The sequence below is a fragment of the Chelonia mydas genome, chromosome 7 (genome assembly GCF_015237465.2).
Source record: "Chelonia mydas isolate rCheMyd1 chromosome 7, rCheMyd1.pri.v2, whole genome shotgun sequence".
In the NCBI taxonomy this organism is placed as follows: Eukaryota; Metazoa; Chordata; order Testudines; family Cheloniidae; genus Chelonia; species Chelonia mydas.
Window position 1 is genome coordinate 8,159,987 of NC_057853.1, and position 21,820 is coordinate 8,181,806.

The 21,820-nt window shown below is 39.1% G+C and overlaps 1 protein-coding gene across 1 annotated transcript in view; it reads left to right on the plus strand.

The window, feature by feature from the left end:
* The first annotated feature begins 2,666 nt into the window (after nucleotides 1-2,666).
* TAFA1 (TAFA chemokine like family member 1) overlaps nucleotides 2,667-21,820 on the plus strand; it is a 354,937-nt gene continuing 335,783 nt past the window's right edge. Inside the window, exons 1-2 of the mRNA XM_007061474.3 lie at nucleotides 2,667-3,134; nucleotides 5,279-5,399. Of these exons, the coding sequence (XP_007061536.2) occupies nucleotides 5,282-5,399 (118 nt within the window). The 5' untranslated portion in view covers nucleotides 2,667-3,134; nucleotides 5,279-5,281. The remainder of the gene's footprint in view (nucleotides 3,135-5,278; nucleotides 5,400-21,820) is intronic.

Consider the following 21,820-nt stretch of genomic DNA (forward strand, 5'->3'; position numbering starts at 1 on the left):
TTAGCTTCCCACTGAAAAACAAACCAATGTAATGGTTCTGTGTCCGTTGCAGTGAATATTGCCACTATATTGCCAAACAAGAGGACTCCTATTTATTTTTTAAAAAAAGTTTGTCTAAAAATAATAAATGAGTCCTGGGGAAAATTCAGGGCCAAATTTAGTGGGAGTGTAAATGACGGGCCCAGGTGTACCATGGATGTAAGTGGTAAAACTCGTGAAACTTGCACTGACCCAGCATTCTGTAGGTGAACCATGTAGCTTAATTTTTAAGCAGAAGTGGGTCACTACAGGAATTGTAGCAGGAAAAACAACTACCAGGAAGGTCTAAGAGATGGAAGAAAAGGGCTGATTTCTTATATGTTCCTGGCAGCTATTTTCCTGCCACACATCTTTATAAGCAGCCTTGACAACTCATCATGAGCCTCATGATATTTGGTATTCTTAAAGCCCCAGTTTCTGGAGTCATGTTGTGATGTGAGACTCTCGGCTTTCTTTTCTTAGCCCTAATGGCAGCAGAGCACTGGTAACTGGAAAACATAGGCAAACATAATAACCCATTAAACTTTTTTTAAGCCTATTTGATGATTTGTGATGGCCTGCCTCATGGTTTTTGAAAAAGCTGAGTCATCTAATGCTGTGCAAGTAACACTTATTTTGTACACTGCTCAATGCCAAACTGGTGCACGCTACCAAACCCTTACCCCTTACACCAGTGTTTCCATTGCCATTGAATTTGGCCCAACACACTGCGAAACAACAAAGGAAATTTAATATTAAACCAACTTGCTAATGACATTAAGGGCTGGAGAAACTCCAGCTTAGAGTTAATATTTACTCACCCTATTATGCCTAGAGCATGTTTAGGGTCTCAAAGCAATAACATGGGTCTTGGCTCTGCTGATGCAAAGGGGTCATAGACCTAATCAATCTGGCCACCTGGGGATTCCCTCAGTGTCAGTCCACTCACAGTCTCTGCCATGGGGTGCAAGCAGCTACAGGAAAAGAATATGCCTGCAACAGCTCTGCATTTCTACTATTTCTGGCTGCCAGACGGCCCTCTGGGCTGTAGGCAGCTGAGTGTAAATTAGAGCAGTCCTAAGGAGGCTAAGCCAGTCCCCACAGAGTCCTGGAGTTGTGGAACCACAACGTTGTCATAATAGCAAGTTTGTCCTCTCCAATTCTGGGTTTTGTACTAAGCATAGCTCAGCTGTATGTTCTGCAACAGTGACCCACATTGTGGTGAATTCAGGATAGCACTGAAAATATAAACTCTTGAATTCCCTTCTTTGTCAGTTCAAGTCACGCCCCTGTTGCATTATTATATTGGGGCTGTAACAAAGAGCAGTTATGACACATTGTGTCACAGATCAATGTAATGGCTCTGTCAGTCTGTCTGGCCAGTCTCTTAATATGTATTACACAATAAAATATAATGGCTCCAAAGGAGGCATTAAAATCAGTCAAGTAATCACAAAGCACCTTCTTAATAAGACTCTCCAGGAAAGCGGTGCACTCTGAATGTTTGGAAAGGAAGTGTTTGATAGTACAGGTAATTATTATTATTGTTTTGTGTATGCATTTGGCAAGCAATGAAAGTAGGATCTTTTTATGCCAGAAATTATTAAAATACATCATGTTACAAAGAAGGTGTTCTTACATATTATTGTATGTATTGTCTTACTTAGGCACTGTGCACTTAAAGTGAAGGTTTCAGCTTTAACTTCCAATATATTTGGTTTTTTTGTAGGCTTAAGTCAGAGCCTTAATGTTATCAAAGTAGTATTTAGTGGTGTAGTGAGTATATAAAATGCTGTTTAAAAAATAATTACATATAGCTCAAGACGGGAAAAACCAGTACATTCCTGTAAACAGCCACTTAAGATGTGGGCAATAAATAAATGACTGTAATAAATAATTTGTCATGTCAGAGCTTAAGCATTTGGTAGGATGTTGAAGGAGGGTACTCTTTGCCCATTGCATCCTGAGATACCTTCAAAATTATTGGGGGTTAGAAGAGATTATTTTACTTAGTATTGGGACAAGCTTTTGGAAAGCTTATACAAGTGTATAGGACTCTTCACCTTTCCACCCTCCCTTTGTGTTTCCCCCCACCCCCAAAAAGACATTATCACGAATATATGTTGCTTTCTAACTTGTGAAATTAAATAGACTCCTTTAAATCTGTGGACTGACTTTACGGATTATTTCTAGCAAATCTGTGGAAGAATGAGCCCTGAGAGTAAAGGGTCAGTAAATGCAATTAAAGGGTCTCTAATTTTCCATTGGCTACTGCAAGTAAAGTGTTTTGTCTTTCCACATCCACTGGTAGTCCTCTTGTGTCACACTTTTCTGCCCTTTCTTTTCTTTTCAATATGCCCTCCTTGTGGTGAAAAGGAGTTTTTCTTTATATATATATATATATGTATATGTATATGTGTGTGTATATATATATATATAAGAAAAACTCCTTTTCACCACAAGGAGGGCATATATATATATATATATATGCATATATATATATAAAATGTAAAAAATATCAGATGTGCTGGCATTTAAATGTTACTCCAGTTGTTAATAGATCGTGGGCTAGTATAGCAATTCGTTGTAGCTTGTAATAGAGGTAATGTCACTTTAAGACATGTGATACTTTACAGAGCAGGGATGTATTGAAATAGACTACCGGTACTTACAGCATTGTATAGCAATCCTGCTTTGTACATACAGCTGCTTTACTCTGCATTGAATGCACTGTAGTGAGGCTGCTCTGTCATTAAACATAAACTGATCCTCATCTTTAAGTACACTGGAAGCTGCAAATTATCTCAAGATCACTTCAAAGGTCTCATCAAGCAGAAGGTGACGTTAGGAGATGATTTAAAGGTGAAAATGACAAGGTTTCCACCCCTCAAACCTTAGCCACTTTTCTGACAACACAGTCTGAGAGCTCAGATGTCTCCTTTACTCTGGGAATAGGATTGGTAACGAAAAAGAGAATTTTTTTTTTTAATCCTGATAAAGAAGATTATTGGGAAGCTATTTAAAATTCCTTATTGTGGTACAGATGGATTTTAAAAAGTGTTAGATCTTTCCAATGAACACTAATAGAGTACTCTGCTCTTGGCTGGATTACTCAGGTAAGGAGCTTCTTTAGGATTTAAGATTCAGAAAGCAGATCTTGAACTCATCTGACAATAACTGGAGGAATACTCACTATTGTGTGTGTGTGTGTGTGTGTGTGTATATATTAGCAAGAGGCTCTCTTTGCATAAAAACAGTGTGTTCGACAGCAGTTGTAGTGAGCTGACTAACAAGTACATGAAGAAATGAAATGCTAGTAAGGAAGGAATGTTGGGGCTTTGAATAAAGTTAATTAAAATAATGTAGTTTGAGGAAGGATGGAAAAGATGTAGCAGACTAAGAGTGAAAACATGGGGTGTGGGGGGGATTTCAAAGTCATCTGTTCAGTGTGGTTAAGAATATGATACCTGGACACATTTTAAAAAAAGAAATAGGAGCTATTGGGTGATTGTAGAAGTTTGGCTTTGTTTCATGGTTTGGCTAGGATGTTCAAGTTCAGCTTAAATCAGAGCACTTTATGCCTAAAATATCAATGCATGTTAGAGTCACCTTTCCCTTTTATGTCATTGTACGAAAGCATGGGAGCACCAGAAATGACTAAAAAAAGCATTAATTTCTGAAGACATGGGAGGTCTATTGTGAGCTATCTGTTTGGAGGGGGTAGAATCCATGTTACACTATTACTGAGTCCAAAAACAAAGGAGGGAAAGTCTACAAAAGTAAACAGTAGGAAGGAAAACTAATTATATGCTGAATAGTGCATTAGATACACAGAACAGGGAAACAAATAGCCTTGTGTTGAGGAAAATAATGTTTTGCTATTTTGCAGTTAATTATACTTGTCAGTTTATTTGGGGGATTTTCATCCATTAGTCTTTAAAACAATCCTCAAAGACCATGCTTTTTTATTAAAATAACAAAAATAATCTGTGCACATATTTTATTGACACGTAAGCATTGCTATGATTTTTAATAGTGTGTATTTCCCCAATAAAGAAATCCTGCTGATAGGTCATTTTTTGGATTTTACATTGGTCGCTTCGATCTTTCCTAAATGCATAGAATGTTCAGGGTTAAGAAAAGATTTTTAGCTTTAAAGTCTTCCATCCTCAGTGAACATGATGTTCTGCTGATTGGATTATTAGATAGAAAGTGGCATCATGTCATTGGCTGAATAAGGAGAATGTCTGAAGTTTGATTAATTTGGCAATATGAAATGCAGCAGAAGGTGTTATTAAAGGAACTGGACGATATGTAGCATAGCTGAGCCTTGCAAATCCTACAATCCTTGCAGGTATTGAGAAGGAGCTATTAAAGTCACAAAGTCTGAGAAAATTTAACCAATTAGTATAATAATAAATGGATGGAAATATCTACCCACATATAATATTTCAAGTAGTCAAGTGTGCCAGCATTGGGAGACAGAGAAAGAAGTACACCATTCCTTTTCAGCAAGAGTTTGTCTTTAAATTTTGACACACTCTACCTTATGAAAAGATCAAACCTCCTATTTGTTACATATAAAATTCAGTCTGCCCTTACTATTTTTCTTTATGAGCATAGGCCAAACAAAAGGAAGCTGATTTTTATCTGGGGATTAGAACACAATTCTGAGAAACAATTACTTTGTTTAGCAGACAGCATTCATTGCAATTAAAATTAATGTGCACAGAAGTCAAAAACAATAATCTGTTACCTACTGGGTAGGTATTTGCCTTGCAGCCTTGGGGCTGGAGGATGCTTAAAATGCATCTCAGATATCTGATAATGTTGTATGACTATCTGTAATGTATTTAAAGTAGTTTTGATCCTGTCTGAGGAGCTCATTTTTGGGGGGATAGTAGTGTAATTCCCTCCCCCCCAACTGGTAAATTAAATTGCAGCACAGAGTGGGAATATTTCCCTAGCTTTTATTTATGTTGTTTTTCTTCAAGTTCTTGGATCATTATTGTTTCATTTGTGCCACTGAATTATTAAAGTTACCAAGTTTCCCATGCTGACATCTCTTTACCTCAACTTTTCTTGTTTTTGACATGACCTTTGTCATATAACCATTGCAGCCTGCAAGGGGAGGGGGAGAGGAGGGAGGGAAGAAAGAAACAAAGATACTATAAAGGTAAAAATACTGTTGTAATCACTGCTAAATACTGTGTGTGCTCTAAGGCTATATGTACTAACGCCTGTCTAATATTTCATTTAGAGAATGGCAATGGTCTCTACAATGTCTTGGGCCCTGTATTTGTGGATAAGTGCATGTGCAATGCTGCTCTGTCAGGGGTCTCTTCATCACACTTTCCAGCAGCATCACCTGCACAGACCAGGTAGGACCAATCAGCTACAGGATGTTGTAAGATGACAGGCACTCTATCCGTGCACTTGTCTGCCTTCATAAATGGTTGAATAATCATAAACATCCCAGTTTGTTATTGAACATTTATGAGTTGTTTGTCTATGTATCTCAGAGAATCTTTCTGATCAGCCTAATGTATGCCTGTTTGGTATTGGAATATGCCTCCTGTTAGCATCCTTTTCTAACAGCTTCTCAACTCAGGAGGCTGATCACTGAAAGCCTATTTTAGATAAGAATTTAATTTCTCTGTTCTCTTTATTTTTTTTTTCTGTGTAATAACAGAGTAAGTTTTGTTCCCCAGAAGAAATCCTGGTGGCAGAGCTTTGTGTAACTTTATTTGCTGTACCTATGTCAATCTGGGCACAAATTGTACGCTTACAATGGTATGAGTGAAACTCTGATAATAGTTGAGCCTTTTCACTCTTCCTGAAGTCAGTGGGATGGGATGGGTCTATACGAGAGCAGAATTTGGCCTAGAAGTTTTAATCTTACTGATGGCAAGCCATGAGGTTGCAAAGGTGCAACTCTGGGTAGAATTCAGGCCTGGGTTTCAGTGGGGTTAGATGAGTGTTGCTGAGAGCAGGTTTTAGTTTCTTTATGTGTGGAATGGAGACTGTGTATAAATATTTTCATTACTTTGACATTCTTCAAACAGAAATTGTTGGTGTTAATTTTCAGCTGTAATTACTTTGTGAATCATGTATCATATGAAAAATGTTGAAGAAATGGCATATTAAAGCTCATTATTACCAATAAGTTAGAAATGAGAGAGCCTTGTGTTGTAATTTCACATACTCTGAACCCAAGGAAAGGAGTGAAAGTTCTTCCCAAGAGAATTAGAGATGAAACAGAGAATATTAGCTGGTAATTACACATTATTTAATTTGTAGAAGCAGGTAGATCAAAGCAGAATTAGAATAAGGCTAACATTCTCAAAAGTGATAGGGCTTAGCCTCCTAAATCACTTAGGCACATTTGAAAAAAATTGCCCTTAATCTTTAGTGGGTCTAATGTGCTGAAAAGTTTTTTTTCCAATTGTTTTCACTGCCCAAAAGTGATAGGGTTTTTTGGGGGTGTCTTCATGTCTTCTCTCTCAATAACATAATATAAAATAAATATAATCATAGCCTGGAGAGGAATGGTTCTAAAAATTTGACTCACAGGCTTTATCTAATGAACAACTATTATGTGTTTTGTATTGGCTTTAGTACTGGCATTTTGAAGTTAGAGAATACATCCCGTTTTGGATGTTCTTTTTTGGAATACACGGAGAAATGCCCATTAAAACACAACGGCGAAATCACCATTGGTGATCTGAGACTGTCCCCTGGCCAAACAAACCAACCAACCAAACAAACAAAATACTTGCATAAATAGGTAAAAGGAAAATGTAATCTCATTTTGTAAAGTCTGTTGAAACAAGCGACATTATGAGAAAAAATGAGAGCCTGGCAGATCCAGAGCTTTGCCACATTTGCCTAAGCTTGAAAAATCACTTCTTTTATGAAGCAAGAACAGTCAGACACTGAATGCATACCAAGTATTGGGGAAATGTGGAAAATGACAAATCTTTCACTCAGAGCTGTGATACAGATATAGTGAAGGTTTTACAGCTGCCTCATCACCTGCTTAGGAACCTCAGAGAGTTTCCTCTTGCGAGCCTTTCTCAGGCAGCTACTCCGCACCCTGCATGAGTAAGATTGATGGTGTTCTGATCCCAGGCAGCCAATTTCAGTCTCTCAAGAAATAATCCAGTACATTGACAGATGAGTGGAATTTGACATGGTGTTCACCTCTGATTCAGATTGCTTTGCACCTGGAAAGTATCAGCTAGGGAGGGTCCTTTAGAGGAAACAGAGATTTTAGACAATTTCTATTGTCAGAACATGAAATCAGCACAATGTTTTTATAAGGCCATGAATTTGCAATCTGCTTACTGAATGCAATAGGTTTGTACATAAAAGAGATGGAAATATGTTAACTAGGAAACTGACTGATTTAATGTATTCAACTATAGTCTCTAAGCAGTTCCTATTTATAATATTAGGAATGTGTTTGTTAGTCACTGTATAAGTAAGATTAAAATATTCAGCCAAATAAGGATTAATACAAATGATGCAGATGAACCAATGCACAATTTCAGTAATTTAATATTTGTGTATATGAAATTTTGAGTCATGGCAAAAATAGCTATAGTCAATAGCAGGTTCAGCATACTTTTTCTCATTTTGTGGGATTACATGGATACGAGTTTGATACTTAATTTAAGAGACATTCCGAACAATTAAAAACTCAATGGTAGGACTACTTTAGTATAGACTAGGGTAATTAAAAGAGTCAGATTCCTTTCTGTCTTGTGCCTCTTGTACTTGATAAATACAAGAGTATCCATTAAATACAAGTACATGCAGTGTTAAAAAAACAAATTCTGATTTAGTGGATTGAACCTAATAAACTTGAATGTAACTGGGTGGATATATGTATTGAGAGTATCTATTTCTAATACGAAGGTTAATTCAGTAATGAAACACTATGGATTTCTGGCATGAGACACTGAAAGGTGACTTTATCAAGTACAGTAGTCCTTTTTTTCTAAAACTTTCTTAAACATTGTAAGTTTTTGCCAGAAGCTGGGAATGGGCAACAGGGGATGGATCACTTGATGATTACCTGTTCTGTTCATTCCCTCTGGGGCACCTGGCATTAGCCACTGTCAGAAGACAGGAATCTGGGATAGATGGACCTTTGGTCTGACCCAGTGTGGCCGTTCTTATGTTCTAATGTTTTCAGATAAACTTTTGGACATTATACATGCAAACACACAAGTTTAAATTTTCATTTCACTGCAGGATATATTTCTATAATTCATTTTGGTAACCTATAGATGACTTGACAGAAGATACAAAATTGCAAACAAATCGCAAACCATTTTATGTGACAGAATTTTTAAGTGACTGTAGCTTCATTTTCTGTGAAATAGTGGCTGAAGGGCACATACAGGATATATTCAATATTACTATGGGTATAAAATTGAATGTCAGATATTGCACACGTATATGGACTGTTGTCTCCCTTGTCACATTAACCCAAAGGTTTGAATGCATATAATTATGTCTTAGTAAGGCATGTATTGGTGAATGTTCTTTTAAAATGAAATAGGTTGAGTGTGTGCATGGAGTTTTTTCCTTCTTCTTGACTAATACTCAAAGGACAAAGTCTTCATTTGGTGTAAACTTGCATAGCTCCAATACCATACAATTCTCTTTAGGTAATATTGTCTTCTGCAGATCCTTATATAAATATATTTCATTTTCAAGAAAATTATATTATACAAAGTACGCATGAAAACATGCATAGGATATAACTTTAGGAAGAAGCAATCAATGTTCTCTGAGTACTTAGTTTGGTTTGGAGTTAATAAAACACAATGAGAACAATTCCATATTGGCCATTTTAAACTCCAGCATACATACAGTTGTATGGCTGTTGAATTGGCCTGGGGATTAGACTGGACAGGTTGTGATTTAAAGAGGTAGCTGAGTGCCAGTGATTGTCCATTGATCATCTGATTGACAATATTGACTCATTTCAGAGTAGCAGCCGTGTTAGGCTGTATTCACAAAAAGAACAGGAGTACTTGTGGCACCTTAGAGACTTACCAATTTATTTGAGCATAAGCTTTCGTGAGCTACAGCTCTCTTCACGAAAGATTATGCTCAAATAAATTGGTTAGTCTCTAAGGTGCAACAAGTACTCTTTTTCTTTTTGCAAATATTGACTCACTTCTCCAGAAGTAGGAAGTCGACATTAAGGTTTGGCAAGACGCTAAAGTATCAACAAAGCATTGCTGAGTCTTAAGCATGTAAATAAATTTGATATTCGCATCAGTGTCACAAATATACAAAATGATCTCTCATTGTTTTATTATGTACAAGAGATTATATTTCAATTCAGGAAAGAACCTTAAGGCCAAACCCAGGGTTGTGAGTTCAATCCTTGAGGGGGCCATTTAGGGATCTGGGGCAAAAATTGGGGATTGGTCCTGCTTTGAGCAGGGGGTTGGACTAGATGATCTCCTGAGGTCCCTTCCAACCCTGATATTCTATGAATATTCTATGAATTAGCATTAAATCTAAATGGAAAATACCCTGGTTAGACCTTGAAGTTAAAAAAAAAAATAAACACAAAAATTGCAAGTTACCATCACCTGGACATGACACGTTTTAGCCCATGTAGAATAATTTGTTAAACATTCAGGATGCCAAGTTGGTCCTACGTGAATTTTGTAAAGTATAAAGATGCGGGCTAGAAACATAGAGATACTGTAACATGGTTGACGTTTGCAAAGATGTTAATTAAAAAAAAAGGCCTATTCAGAGAGGGAAAGATGGTTGTATCCGCCTGAGCTGGCTTGGCTTGTATCAGTGAAATTGTGGTTGCGTTTCTCAAGGCAGTATGCCAAGAAAGTGCTGAGTAGTTTCTTCCACTTTTTTTTCTCTCTTGGCAGTGTTTCATGTGTTACTTTGTACTGTAACAGAAATGCATCAAACGACACAGTTATATAAATGTTAAAACCAGGACTTTAGGTCATACGTACACCAACTAAATACTAAGCTATCCATAGTTTTATTTATTGTGGCAGCAGCAGATCTTACACGAATCAAAAATCATCTTGAGAAGAGTTTGCCCATAAATACTAAGAGAAAAAAATCACTACGCCAAAGCAATCTTATAGAAACTCAGACCAAACAAGAACTGAGGAGTTCTCTGAGCTTGTTTCATAAAAGAAAGGCAGCGTCTTACAATGACTTGATCTATGGCTGTGAGCAAGGGACTTTAGTTTTAATCCTGGCTCCGCCACTTACTTGGGAAGCCTTAGGGAAGCCACTTATGTCCAAATCTTCAAAAATTGTACTCATTTGGGGCGGCTCCAATTCTGATATCTAGTTTATGACATCTTGTAAAAATGTTGCACTTAGCTTCTCTGTGTCTGTTTCCTCAATAAAAATATGAATATAATATTTCCTTGCCTATCTTGCAGGATGATTGAGAATCAGTGATCTAATCCAATGGGATTTTTGCTGTTGATGTTGATAGGAGCAGGTTTGAAGATGTATATGGAAAATTATTAGTAATTGTATTCAAGCCAATCAGAATCCATACTGGTACTGTACTAGAGAACGAGAGAAAAGAAAAAAAAAACATGTACCCTGGCATTCACAGTACAATATGCTCACCACCATCTAACTTCTTAACGCACATCAAGTGGTAAAGGTCAAGTGACCACAAAAGTAATTACCAATATTACTTGACAATTTATCTTACAACAGAACCAAAAAAGACATAGGATCAGATTTTGATCTTGTTTACATTGTAAATATGGAGTAAATGCCCTGAAACCAATGAACTTACTCCAGGTTAACACAGACATAAACAAGATCAGAATCTGGTCCAGAACTTGATATACTATTATCAATGAACTGGCTACAGGTACAATATACCTTTTAATATCTTCCTAAGTCTGTGTCTGCAGGTATGTAAACTGTCAGCTGCTGAGTTAAGAGTGATAATACAGAGCAATGTAATGTTGTTACCCCTCCTTGCATACAAAACAGCATTGATGCTGTGTGTGTAGGAGCCGTGCAATAAATAGCACAAACAATTTTGGACTGGGGAATGTGAATAGCTAGGGTGTATCAGGCAGGACTATATACTGAGTTGTGCTCTTGTGATTTGTGGGGCAGTGGATGTCCTAAGAAGATGTAATGACATATTGCTTACAAAAATCCAAGGAATTAAACCTCCAAAAGATGACATGGGCCAGGCCTAAAAAGGCCCTAACTGAAGACAGAACAACATGCTCTGTGGTACCGAGAAACCTCCCTATTTATGTCTTTTGTGATATGGTAAATAACTACCAGCTTTTTGGAGCTACATTCTGTGTACTGGAGTTGTAAAGTTAATGAGACAAGTTTGGACACGGGAAAGCTCAGATCTGGTAACTTCCTTCTTAACTTTAAGAAGCAGGTTGCTGTTAGGAACTTCTACTAAAATATTGTTGTCCTGATGCATTAAGTACTATGCTTTGGACCTTCCCCATATTTCTGCAGCTAAGTGTGGCCCTGGCCCTTCCATTTACAGCAGTGCAGAGGATGTAAAAAGCCCTTGTACCCTCCTTGTGTGGCCTGCAAAAGGATTGTGCAGAACTGCAATCCTTGCACCTGGGAATGCAGCGGCTGCTCCATCCCTACTCCACCCCCCCACCCACCAGAGGTGCAGAGGGTGTTGTCATCTTCTACTAGTGTCTTTTAATTTTGCTAAGGCAAGAATGAGAAATGATTTGCTCACTGGAGAATCTCCAGAAACTTTATTCTTTAACCCCGTTTTGCTAGCAGTGTTAATGAACATTTCTAATGGCTCATCCATGCTACTTTGAGAAGATACCATCATGGGTTCTGAAATTAGATCATGGTCTGTCTTTTGTACAATATTTCAACACATGGCTATGGACCTAGTTTGGTAGGGGAACACTGTAGATGTCTTATTTATTATTTGAATTATTGCAGAGCCTAGAAGTTCCAGTCCAGGACCAAGACCCCCCTGTGCTTGCCATATGCCTTTACCTCAGGGCAACACACCAGGTGATTTATTCTTTACTGGTGTTCAGCTTTACATCCTGCCTCCACTTAGCAGATTTGCAATGTATTATTTATTATTTTATATTGTGGCAGTGCCCAGAGTCCAACCATCTTGGAGCCTCATTGTACTAGATTATCATATAGTAGCTGGCACTCCTTGCCCCAAAATGCTTATAATCCAAAAGACAAGACGTAAGAGGTGGATGAAACAAACAAGCAGGCTGGGATGGAGATTGGGAAAGATGGGGTAACAATAATAATTGGATGTGTGCAATCCTGAGGTCCCTTCCAACCCTGATATTCTATGATTCTTTGATTCTATGAATTCTTAGCCAATCAAGAGCAGTAATCACAACTCACCATCTACCTAACCATTGTCAGATTGCATACATGATCCACTGGTTATAGAATATCAAGTCATGGGCCAGATTCTCATCTTGTTGATGTCTGTGTTAACCTGCAGTAAGTTGATGGGTAATTATATCTTCCCCACACACTTTTTTGTATAGTGTACCGTCTACCATCTTTATGATCCATATCTCACATGCAGTAATTGATATTTGTTTGTATTCCCAAACCTGAGCCATTCTTTTTAGGTGACAAATCTGATGAACTGTCCCAGACTGAGGTGTCATTAGAGGAGGTTTTGGAACAAATTGATAAACTAAATAGTAATAGGTCACCAGGACCAACTGGTATTCACCCAAGAGTTCTGAAGGAATGCAAATGTGAAATTGGAGAACTACTAACTGTAGTCTGTAACCTATCATTTAAGTCAGCTTCTGTACCAAATGACTGGAGGATAGCTAATGTGACGCCAATTTTTAAAAAGGGCTCCAGAGGTGATCCTGGTAATTACAGGCCAGTAAGGCTGACTTCAGTACGAAGCAAACTGGTTGAAACTATAGTAAAGAACAAAACTGTCAGACACACAGATGAATATAATTTTTTGGGGAAGAGTCAACATGGCTTTTGTAAAGGGAAATCATGCCTCACCAATCTGCTAGAATTCTTTGAGGGGGTCAACAAGCATGTGGGCAAGGGGGATCCAGTGAATATAGTGTACTTAGATTTTCAGAAAGCGTTTGACAAGGTCCCTCACCAAAGGCTCTTAAGCAAAGTAAGCAGTCATGGGATAAGAGGGAAGGTTCTCTCATGGATCAGTAACTGGTTAAAAGATAGAAAACAAAGGGTAGGAATAAATGGTCAGTTTTCAGAATGGAGAGAGGTAAATAGTGGGGTCTCTCAGGGGTCTGTACTGGGTCCAGAGCTGTTCAACATATTCATAAATGATCTAGAAAAAGGGGTAAACAGAGAGGTGGCAAAATTTGCAGATGGTACAAAACTACTCAAGATAGTTAAGTTAACTGTGCAGAACTACAGAAGGATCTCTCAAAACTGCGTGACTGGGCAACAAAATGGCAGATGAAATTCAATGTTGATAAATGCAAACTAATGCACGTTGGAAAACATAATCCCAACTCTCCATATAAAATGATGGGGTCTAAATTAGCTGTTACCACTCAAGAAAGAGATCTTGGAGTCATTGTGGATAGTTCTCTGAAAACATCCCCTCAATGTGCAGTGACAGTCAAAAAAGTGAACAAAATGTTGGGACTCATTAAGAAAGAGATAGATAAGACAGAAAATATCATATTGCCTCTATATAAATCCATGGTATGCCCGCATCTTGAATACTGTGTGCAGATGTGGTTGCCCCATCTCAAAAGAGATATATTGGAAAAGGTTCAGAAAACAGTAGCAAAAATGATTAGGGGTTTGGAATGGTTGCCATATGAAGAGAGATTAATAAGACTGGGACTTTTCAGCTTGATGACTAAGGGGAGATATGATAGAGGTCTATAAAATCATGACTAGTGTGGAGAAAGTAAATAAGGAAGTGTTATTTACTCCTTCTCATAACACAAGGACTAAGGGTCATCAAATGAAATTAATAGACAATAGGTTTAAAACAAACAAAGGGAAGTATTTTTTCACACAATGGACAGTCAACCTGTGGAACTCCTTGCCAAAGGATGTTGTGAAGGCCAAGACTGTAACAGGGTTCAAAAAAGAACTAGAGAGGTTTGTGGAGGATAGGTCCACCAATGGCTATGAGCCAAGATGGACAGGGATGGTGTCCCTAGCTTCTGTTTGCCAAAAGCTGGGAATGGGCAACAGGGGATGGATCACTTGATGATTACCTGTTCTGTTCATTCCCTTTGGGGCACCGGGCATTGGACACTGTCGGAAGACACGATACTGGGCTAGATGGACCTTTGGTCTGACCCAATATGGCCGTTCTTATGTTCTTATGTATAGTGTACCGTCTACCATCTTTATGATCCATATCTCACATGCAGTAATTGGTATTTGTATTTTCCATACACACTATTTTGTACTGTCTACCATCTTTATGGTCCATATCTCACATGCAGTAATTGTTTAGGATGGTGGTAGTGCCTATAAAGTTTCTGTAATTGCATTTTATGGCTTTCATCAATTGAAGGAGATGGGGTCTGCCCTTCAAGAGTTCCAGCATCAATGCGACTATTGCAACACTATACTTTTAATGGGTATGTCTACACTAGACTTTTTTAAACCTTGAATTAATTGGCTGTCAATAAACTCAAAGTAATTAACACATTTGTAAATGCTAGTCAGGACACTCCCTGACCAATTAATTCCAAGTAAAAATATCTAATGGAGACCAGTTCAGCTAGAGCTCTGATGCTTTATCACCTTATGTAGTAGAGCAAGAATTTTACAAAGGCTGCCCTGCCATCACTGGTTTAAACAGATACTGCAGATGTAGCGCTTTCTGGCTGAAGAAGCTGAGGAGAATGCTTTGGCCAGAATGCTTGATCCATCTCCATCTCATGTGGCCCCATGTACAGTGGGCAAAGGGGATGGGCTATTGCCACAGAAAAACTAATGCTTGGTAGGGAGTCAAAGGGCCTACAGAATTTCTCCATCTACGTACAACTAGGCATTAGCAAGGGTCATGCCAGTTACTCAGCATTGCAGCTCCTCATCCTGCCTCAGGTATCTGCCTAGCATCTCTGTGCTGCAGGTGTGCGGAGCCAGCCACCAGTCATGCCGCTGAATGTGGTGGTTTGTTACTTGTGATCCAGTAAGGTGAATTAAATGGAGGGGGAGTATGTGTGCTGCAGTCTGATGGGCTGCCAAGAACAGAGGGCCCAGCGTGTGCCAGGAGGCACTGAGCAGCTGGCTGTGAGAGATACTGTTTCAAAGGAACTGTTGGAAGCATTTCTGTATCTCCTAAGATCAGCCCTTCCATGCACACTGTGTGAAAGAACTCCTGGGTGATAACAGGAGTATCTTGATATTAGCTGTTACACATTCCTTTTGGATGCACGGGAGATGCACATAAACCCCGGTGCCTTGACCACACTTTGTCCCCACCTCCTGATGTGCCCACTTTCACTCTCCCCAGCGCTCAGTTGAGAGTGGACACAGTGGCTTGCTCTCTGTCATTGGGCACTCTGCATATTTCTCTATATGTCACAGAAACCATTCTTTGGAGATGCTGAACAAAAAGCAAATACCCAGCACTTGTGCTTTGCCTCACATCAGCACTCAGCAGCATGAGGGATTGAATCTCTGCTGGATATCTTCTCTTCCCACACCCATGTGTCAAAACTCAGTCTCTGCTTGAGAGCAGCCTGGGGGAGAGGGTAGGGGGTTGCGATGTGAGTCACAAGGGGACCTTTCAATGCTCAGTAATGCTTGTATCTTGCTGTCACAATATTGCAAGACTCTGGGGATTCATACTGTGATGGCTAAGCCCCAAGAAAAATTAGACACAAATATAAACCCCAAAGGCAATATACATTATTTCTACATTGACTGGTTTCTGCGGATAACATCAGAAACCTGCCTTTAATTATTGCCCTATTTAAGTTCAACACTGATTTGTATTTGAAAAGGTAATATCAAGTGCATTTCCTCTTAAGACGCAAGTGATCTCGCCCTTTTGTTTTAGTCTTGCTCTCCGGTAATCTTTTACATTTCGTTTTGCATGTTTTCTTTTTCTCTCTGTTGTGAAATCAAACTTATACAATGAGCATGATTTATTTTCCATGTGGGATTCAGTTTTTCCACTATTCTCCAGTGTTCTAAACAGAATTGTTCTTCTGAGCAAAACTTATTTTAGCACTGGGCAGGCACTGGGGACTCCTTTCCACTGGGCTTTCGGCAGGTACCAGTGGGGCTGCAGCACAGCTCCAGTCCAGACGTATTAGTCCTCAGTCAAGGATGCACAGAGGGGAATTAGGGTGTAAGTTAAAATGAATGAAGTTCCAAAGTACCGCATATAAATTTGTGACTCATATTATTAGGCGCTGTTAAGAAGATGATTTTCTGGCATCTATCTCTGTGCATCTTGCAGAATGTTCCAAATGGGTAGCATCCTCATTTCCTTTGTTAGTTTAAGAACCCAGTCCTGCTCCTGTCAAAAGGACAGGAAAACTCTTCATTTCAGCTGGTGCAGGATGCGGGCCTAGGTTTCTGGCTTGTCATAATCAATAGCAATTGTATGTTCATATCTTACAGCTGTTCAGCTGCAATTCTTCCTTTACTTCAGTGGAAGAAAGAGACACACTTTGCATTAGAATAACCTGGAGAGCAGCCTGGTGGCAGAAATGGAAGGGCCCAGTCCTGCAAACCCTTGCTCGTATGCTTCGTCCCATTCAGGGCAATGGAATGACTCATGTGAAGAAGGACTACTTGTGCAAGTCAGGACTTACAGGAATAGATCTTAAAATGTTTATCTTTGGAAAGATCCAGAGTGCCTGCAATTCCCATTGAAGTCCATGGTTGTTATGGGTGCTCGGGTCAAATCTTAAGGCCCAAACCCGCAAGGTATTGAGCAGCTCCCGCAAGGCACTATGATACTGAGATCAGAGAATGGGGCAGCACATGGCTTGCACAGCATGGCTCACTGCATATGTCCAAAGAGACCGCAAGGCATGGAGGATCTATGGACTGTAAAGGCTAGGCTTCCCTCTACTACAGTGGCCCCACTGAGATGACTCGTATTTGGAGTGTGTACTGTGTGGGTGGATTTGGGCCATGAAGAATGTTTGTGAATGTAAGGCTGCCTTTAAAAATGGAAGGCACAGCCAGTAACTCCCATTGAGAATTGTGGTTGCTGAGCTCTTTTGAAAACCTGTCTCAAAGATTTTTCTTTCACCGCTTTCAACTACTTTTTAAGGTGTGTAGGGGTGTGTGCGCGCACACATAACAGACTGCACTTACCACTGGCTGAATAGTGTATTCTATTGTTAGAAAACACAGTGATTGAAAATCCTTATATCTCTGCATATTAACATTGCTCTTAAAACATGGGTAAAAATATAAATATAAAATTGTTCTTCTTAACCTCTGAGGATAGGACAAGAAGCAATGGGCTTAAATTGCAGCAAGGGCTGTTCAGGTTGGACATTAGGAAAAGCTTCCTAACGGTCAGAGTGGTTAAGCACTGGAATAAATTGCCTAGGGAGGTTGTAGAATCTCCATCATTGGGGATTTTTAAGAGCAGGTTGGACAAACACCTATCAGATGTGGTCTAGATAATACTTAGTCCTGCCTTGAGTGCAGGGGACTGGACTAGATGACCTCTCGAGGTCCCTTCCAGTTCTATGATTCTCTGATTCAATAAGCTTATCCAGCACTTCTTGAGAACCCAAAGTTCCCATTGGTATGGAGTCATGTCATTCATATGGAGACATAGCCTTTGTTTTCTTGTAATATTAGACGTTGGATATTGTTTCTCAGATATTTTTTCTATCAGCCAATGAACTAAACACCATGGGCAAAAATCTCTGCTGCCGTAAACCTGTTTAAATCAATGAAGTTATGTGAATAGCAACTTTGGCTTTAAATATTTTAAAATGTTGTAACAAATGCATTGATCAGAAAGAAGGAAATTTGGTCTTACTATTTCATGAAGTCTAAATAATACTGTCAGCCTGAAAGCTATATAGATCAGATTGAGAGAGGGCAAGAACCACAGTAAAGTAGCTGCATACACGTTGATAAAACTTTATTATCTTTTTTAGTGTCCTCATTAATACACTTCAAAAATGCAGTTAAGTATTTCTGGCAAGCAAAGCTTCAGTGTAATTTTACAGTATTGTAAAGGATTTATTAATTATAATCTTTTCTTGCAGAGTCTATTTATATTTGATCATGACATTAATTGGTTGCCAAAACAAACAAGAGTTAATTGCATTTAATTAAGTTGGAAGCAACTAAGGATAGTTTATTTAGCAAAGAAAGTTCCACTGATGTATTTGTTTATTTTTAAAAGAATATGATTAAACTAAGAAAATCTGTATCTATTTTTGTAGATTACATATTTTGTGGAATGCATTGGTAGAAAAACCAGATGGGGGAATGGCATTCTTTGTTAAATGGGATACAGGGTGATAAAAATATAACAAGTATTATTACAATATATTTTTACCTGTACCTCTTAAATCTAATAGTCTGATTCTGTATTTTTTAAAATCTTAAGAGTTGCTTCACTGTTTCTTACTTCAGTGCCATTACTTTATATTTACAGGTGCAACTGAGATCAGTTCTATGAACAAGTGAGGTTTCCCACCATATATTTGACAGAAGCAAAAAATCACACAGGAGAAAGGTGGGGTAAAATAGCCCGGCTTCAATGGAGCTAGGCTGATTTATACCAGTTAAGGATTTGGGTGAGGGTGTATTGGGTAAATAAGTTATAGTGAAAAGCATCATGAATGTGACTAAATAGCTATTTTTCATCATGCACACACATACACAAATCAACCAGCTTTTCTATTCAGAAGCTTTTCAACACTAACAGTTGATTCTAGAATCAGAATGGAGTGAAGAATTCTATAAAAGATCTTAGCACCTTATGGGAAAATTGATTTAATAAGACATAACTGGATGTGTTTATTTAAAAAAGAGGAAAGCTCATAGCTTGCTATGTTTTTCTCAGTTTTTCTTTGTGCCCTTTTAAGTAAATACTTCTACCAGTGTCAGGATTTCTTTGTTAGCCCAGGCAAAAATGTAAAGCCAGTGATGAAGGCATTATCCTTTCAAAGGATAAATCCTATCCGATAGCATGTAGCCAGATAAGCCAGCCAGCGCATGCTTCCCAAGAGAAATCCAGGCAGCATAGAGAAGGTTGGCCTATCAGGATGTCCCTGTTCACTTGTTTTAGTTCAGCTCTGGAGTAACTTTCTCATGGCATGTAACTGTGTCTTTTGTGTGGTGTGAAATCTGTGTGAGGTGCTTTCTGACTTTATGTCTTTGCTCTGTGATAAGTAGCATTACCCACATGTAGCTCTTTTTATGCTTATTTCTGTAGTGGGATACTTTAAGTTTGGGGGTCTCAGGAGGAGCCAGGGAGCATTGCTATGCATTAAGATGACAAATAACAGGGGGATATAATATACTGGAAGGCTTTGAAAGGGTTTGTTTCTGGTTTGAATTTAGGGAAAAGGTGCAGGGCAGGGATCTGGTGGGGAATTAGCGTATCCAAACCAGTTGCCACATCTGTAATGCTGTAATTACTGTAGTTGTATCATATAATTTGAACTGGATTAAAATGTAGTTTGTTTTCCTAGTGTGCTGGATACTGACTTTCCATGACTGAAAAGCCAGTGCTTTCTCCCTCAGCCAGCCTGGTATTGTTTGCCTTAATGTGTATACTGTCCCCACACCAATAAATAGATGAGCCCTTTTTTCTAGCCTAGTTTTTCTTTTTATTTCTGTAATCTGTTTCTAGTTGGCGGGTGGGAAAATCAGTTATGGATCAAATGAAGCCATTTGTCATGGATTAATGCATGCAAACGTCTTGATGACAGCAGGAGACAAAGGCATGTAAGAGTCTGGGGTGCTGACTTTGGAAGAAAAAAATTGATGAAGCCAGAAAAACAGTGATAGTATACAACACTGTAATTTTAAGCTCTGAGTGTATTCAGACTCTAAGAGTAAAATAATATGTTCTTCTCTCTCCTTCATCCCCTTTCCATTTAATTAAGCCTTATCCTAATGCACAGTGACCTCTGCTGAGGGAAAAGGTGTTTTTAGCAGCGTCAGGCTTCCTCATAGCTATTATATGACAAGATTCCCGCTTTATTAGAACCCAACTATATGGGGTGGGGAGAGACAGATACGATTTATAGTTAGGAAAGATTAAATGAAGAGAAGCTAGGAACAGAGATGCTCATTCCACTCCACCAGCGCTTTACCATGCATGTCCCAGTTTGGCATTAAAGTCATTAAAAGCAATATATTTGTGGGCATCTGAATAGTTATGGACTATGCCATGCAAAGGTGACATTTGAAGGTTGCAGCCAGGATGTTCTCATCAGGCTCTTGTTCTTAAATGTTTTACCTTTCTTCTCCCCCAATGGAGGGTGGAATCAGATAATTATTTAGATGCGAGGTCATGTCTACACTTACGGATAGATCGGCACTGCTGCAATCGGTGCAGCGAGTGTCGATTTAGCGGGTCTGGTGAAGACACACTAAATCGATGGGAGAGCACTCTCCCATCGATTTGTGTACTCCACCTCCCCGGGAGAAGCGTAAGAGATGTCGATGGGAGATGCTCTCCCGTCGACACAGCACAGTGTAGCCACGGTGGTAAGTGGATCTAACTACGTCGACTTCAGTTACGTTATTCACACAACTGAAGTTACGTAATTTAGATCAATTTAGTGCAGTAGTGTAGACCAGCCCATATTATACTAATGGTAGTACACTGGTCAGAACTATTTGACTTCAATTCACTGGATTTTTTGCCACGTTTCCCCGCAGTTACTTACATTAGTTTCGTTTCATTATTAGCTTCTGTTTTGATTCTCTGCAGTCTTACAGTGAACTGACTTCTTTGGTCCAAAGATAGGCCTGGTGTACATAGGGTTACCACCTTTGAAATGCAAAAAACCCAGTACACCTCCCCCGCACAAGGCAAGCCCACTGCAGCCCCAACCCCTAACCACAAGGCAACTCCTCAACCCCACCATATTCAACAGTGTTTGTTTTATCAGCACATTTTGCCCACCAGTCTTTGTAGTCTGTTTCGTTTAACCAGTTGTCATTGTATGTGCAGTTTCCGATGCAAGCCTTTTTTCCCCCGGGGGTATAATAGCATCACTCACACCACTGTCCCGATCTTCCATTATTTAATAGGCCTTGCACATCTCCTCACTCTCTCACGACTCACACCCTCTCTCATGCACATGCATGGTGCGCTTGTGTGTTGGTGGGCAGGCAGCTGCTGTATTTTCAGCAGTTTTGATTTGTTATCGCTTAAACTGTGGAAGTGGGAACACTGCAGCATCTTTAGCTGGACACAGAAAGTTTTAATATTAGCTATCCCAGTGTATTGTGATAATAATGCAAATCTTTAGATCTACGTGAAAAAAAAACAACAACCCGGCAGATTCAATTATTTTTCTGGCAATTCTGGCAAATCCATTAAAAAAACGGCCAGGCTAGTCAAGTACCCTGGTAATCCTGGTTGTACAAGAATACAGCAGTGCACAAACAATCCAGGAAGTTTTTGGAGAGTGTTCGGGACAACTTCCTGGTGCAAGTGCTGGAGGAACCAACTAGGGGCAATGCTCCTCTTGACCTGCTGCTTATAAACAGGGAATAATTGGTAGGGAAAGTAGAAGTGGGTGGCAACCTGGGCAGAAGTGACCATGAGATGGTTGAGCTCAGGATCCTGACAAAAGGA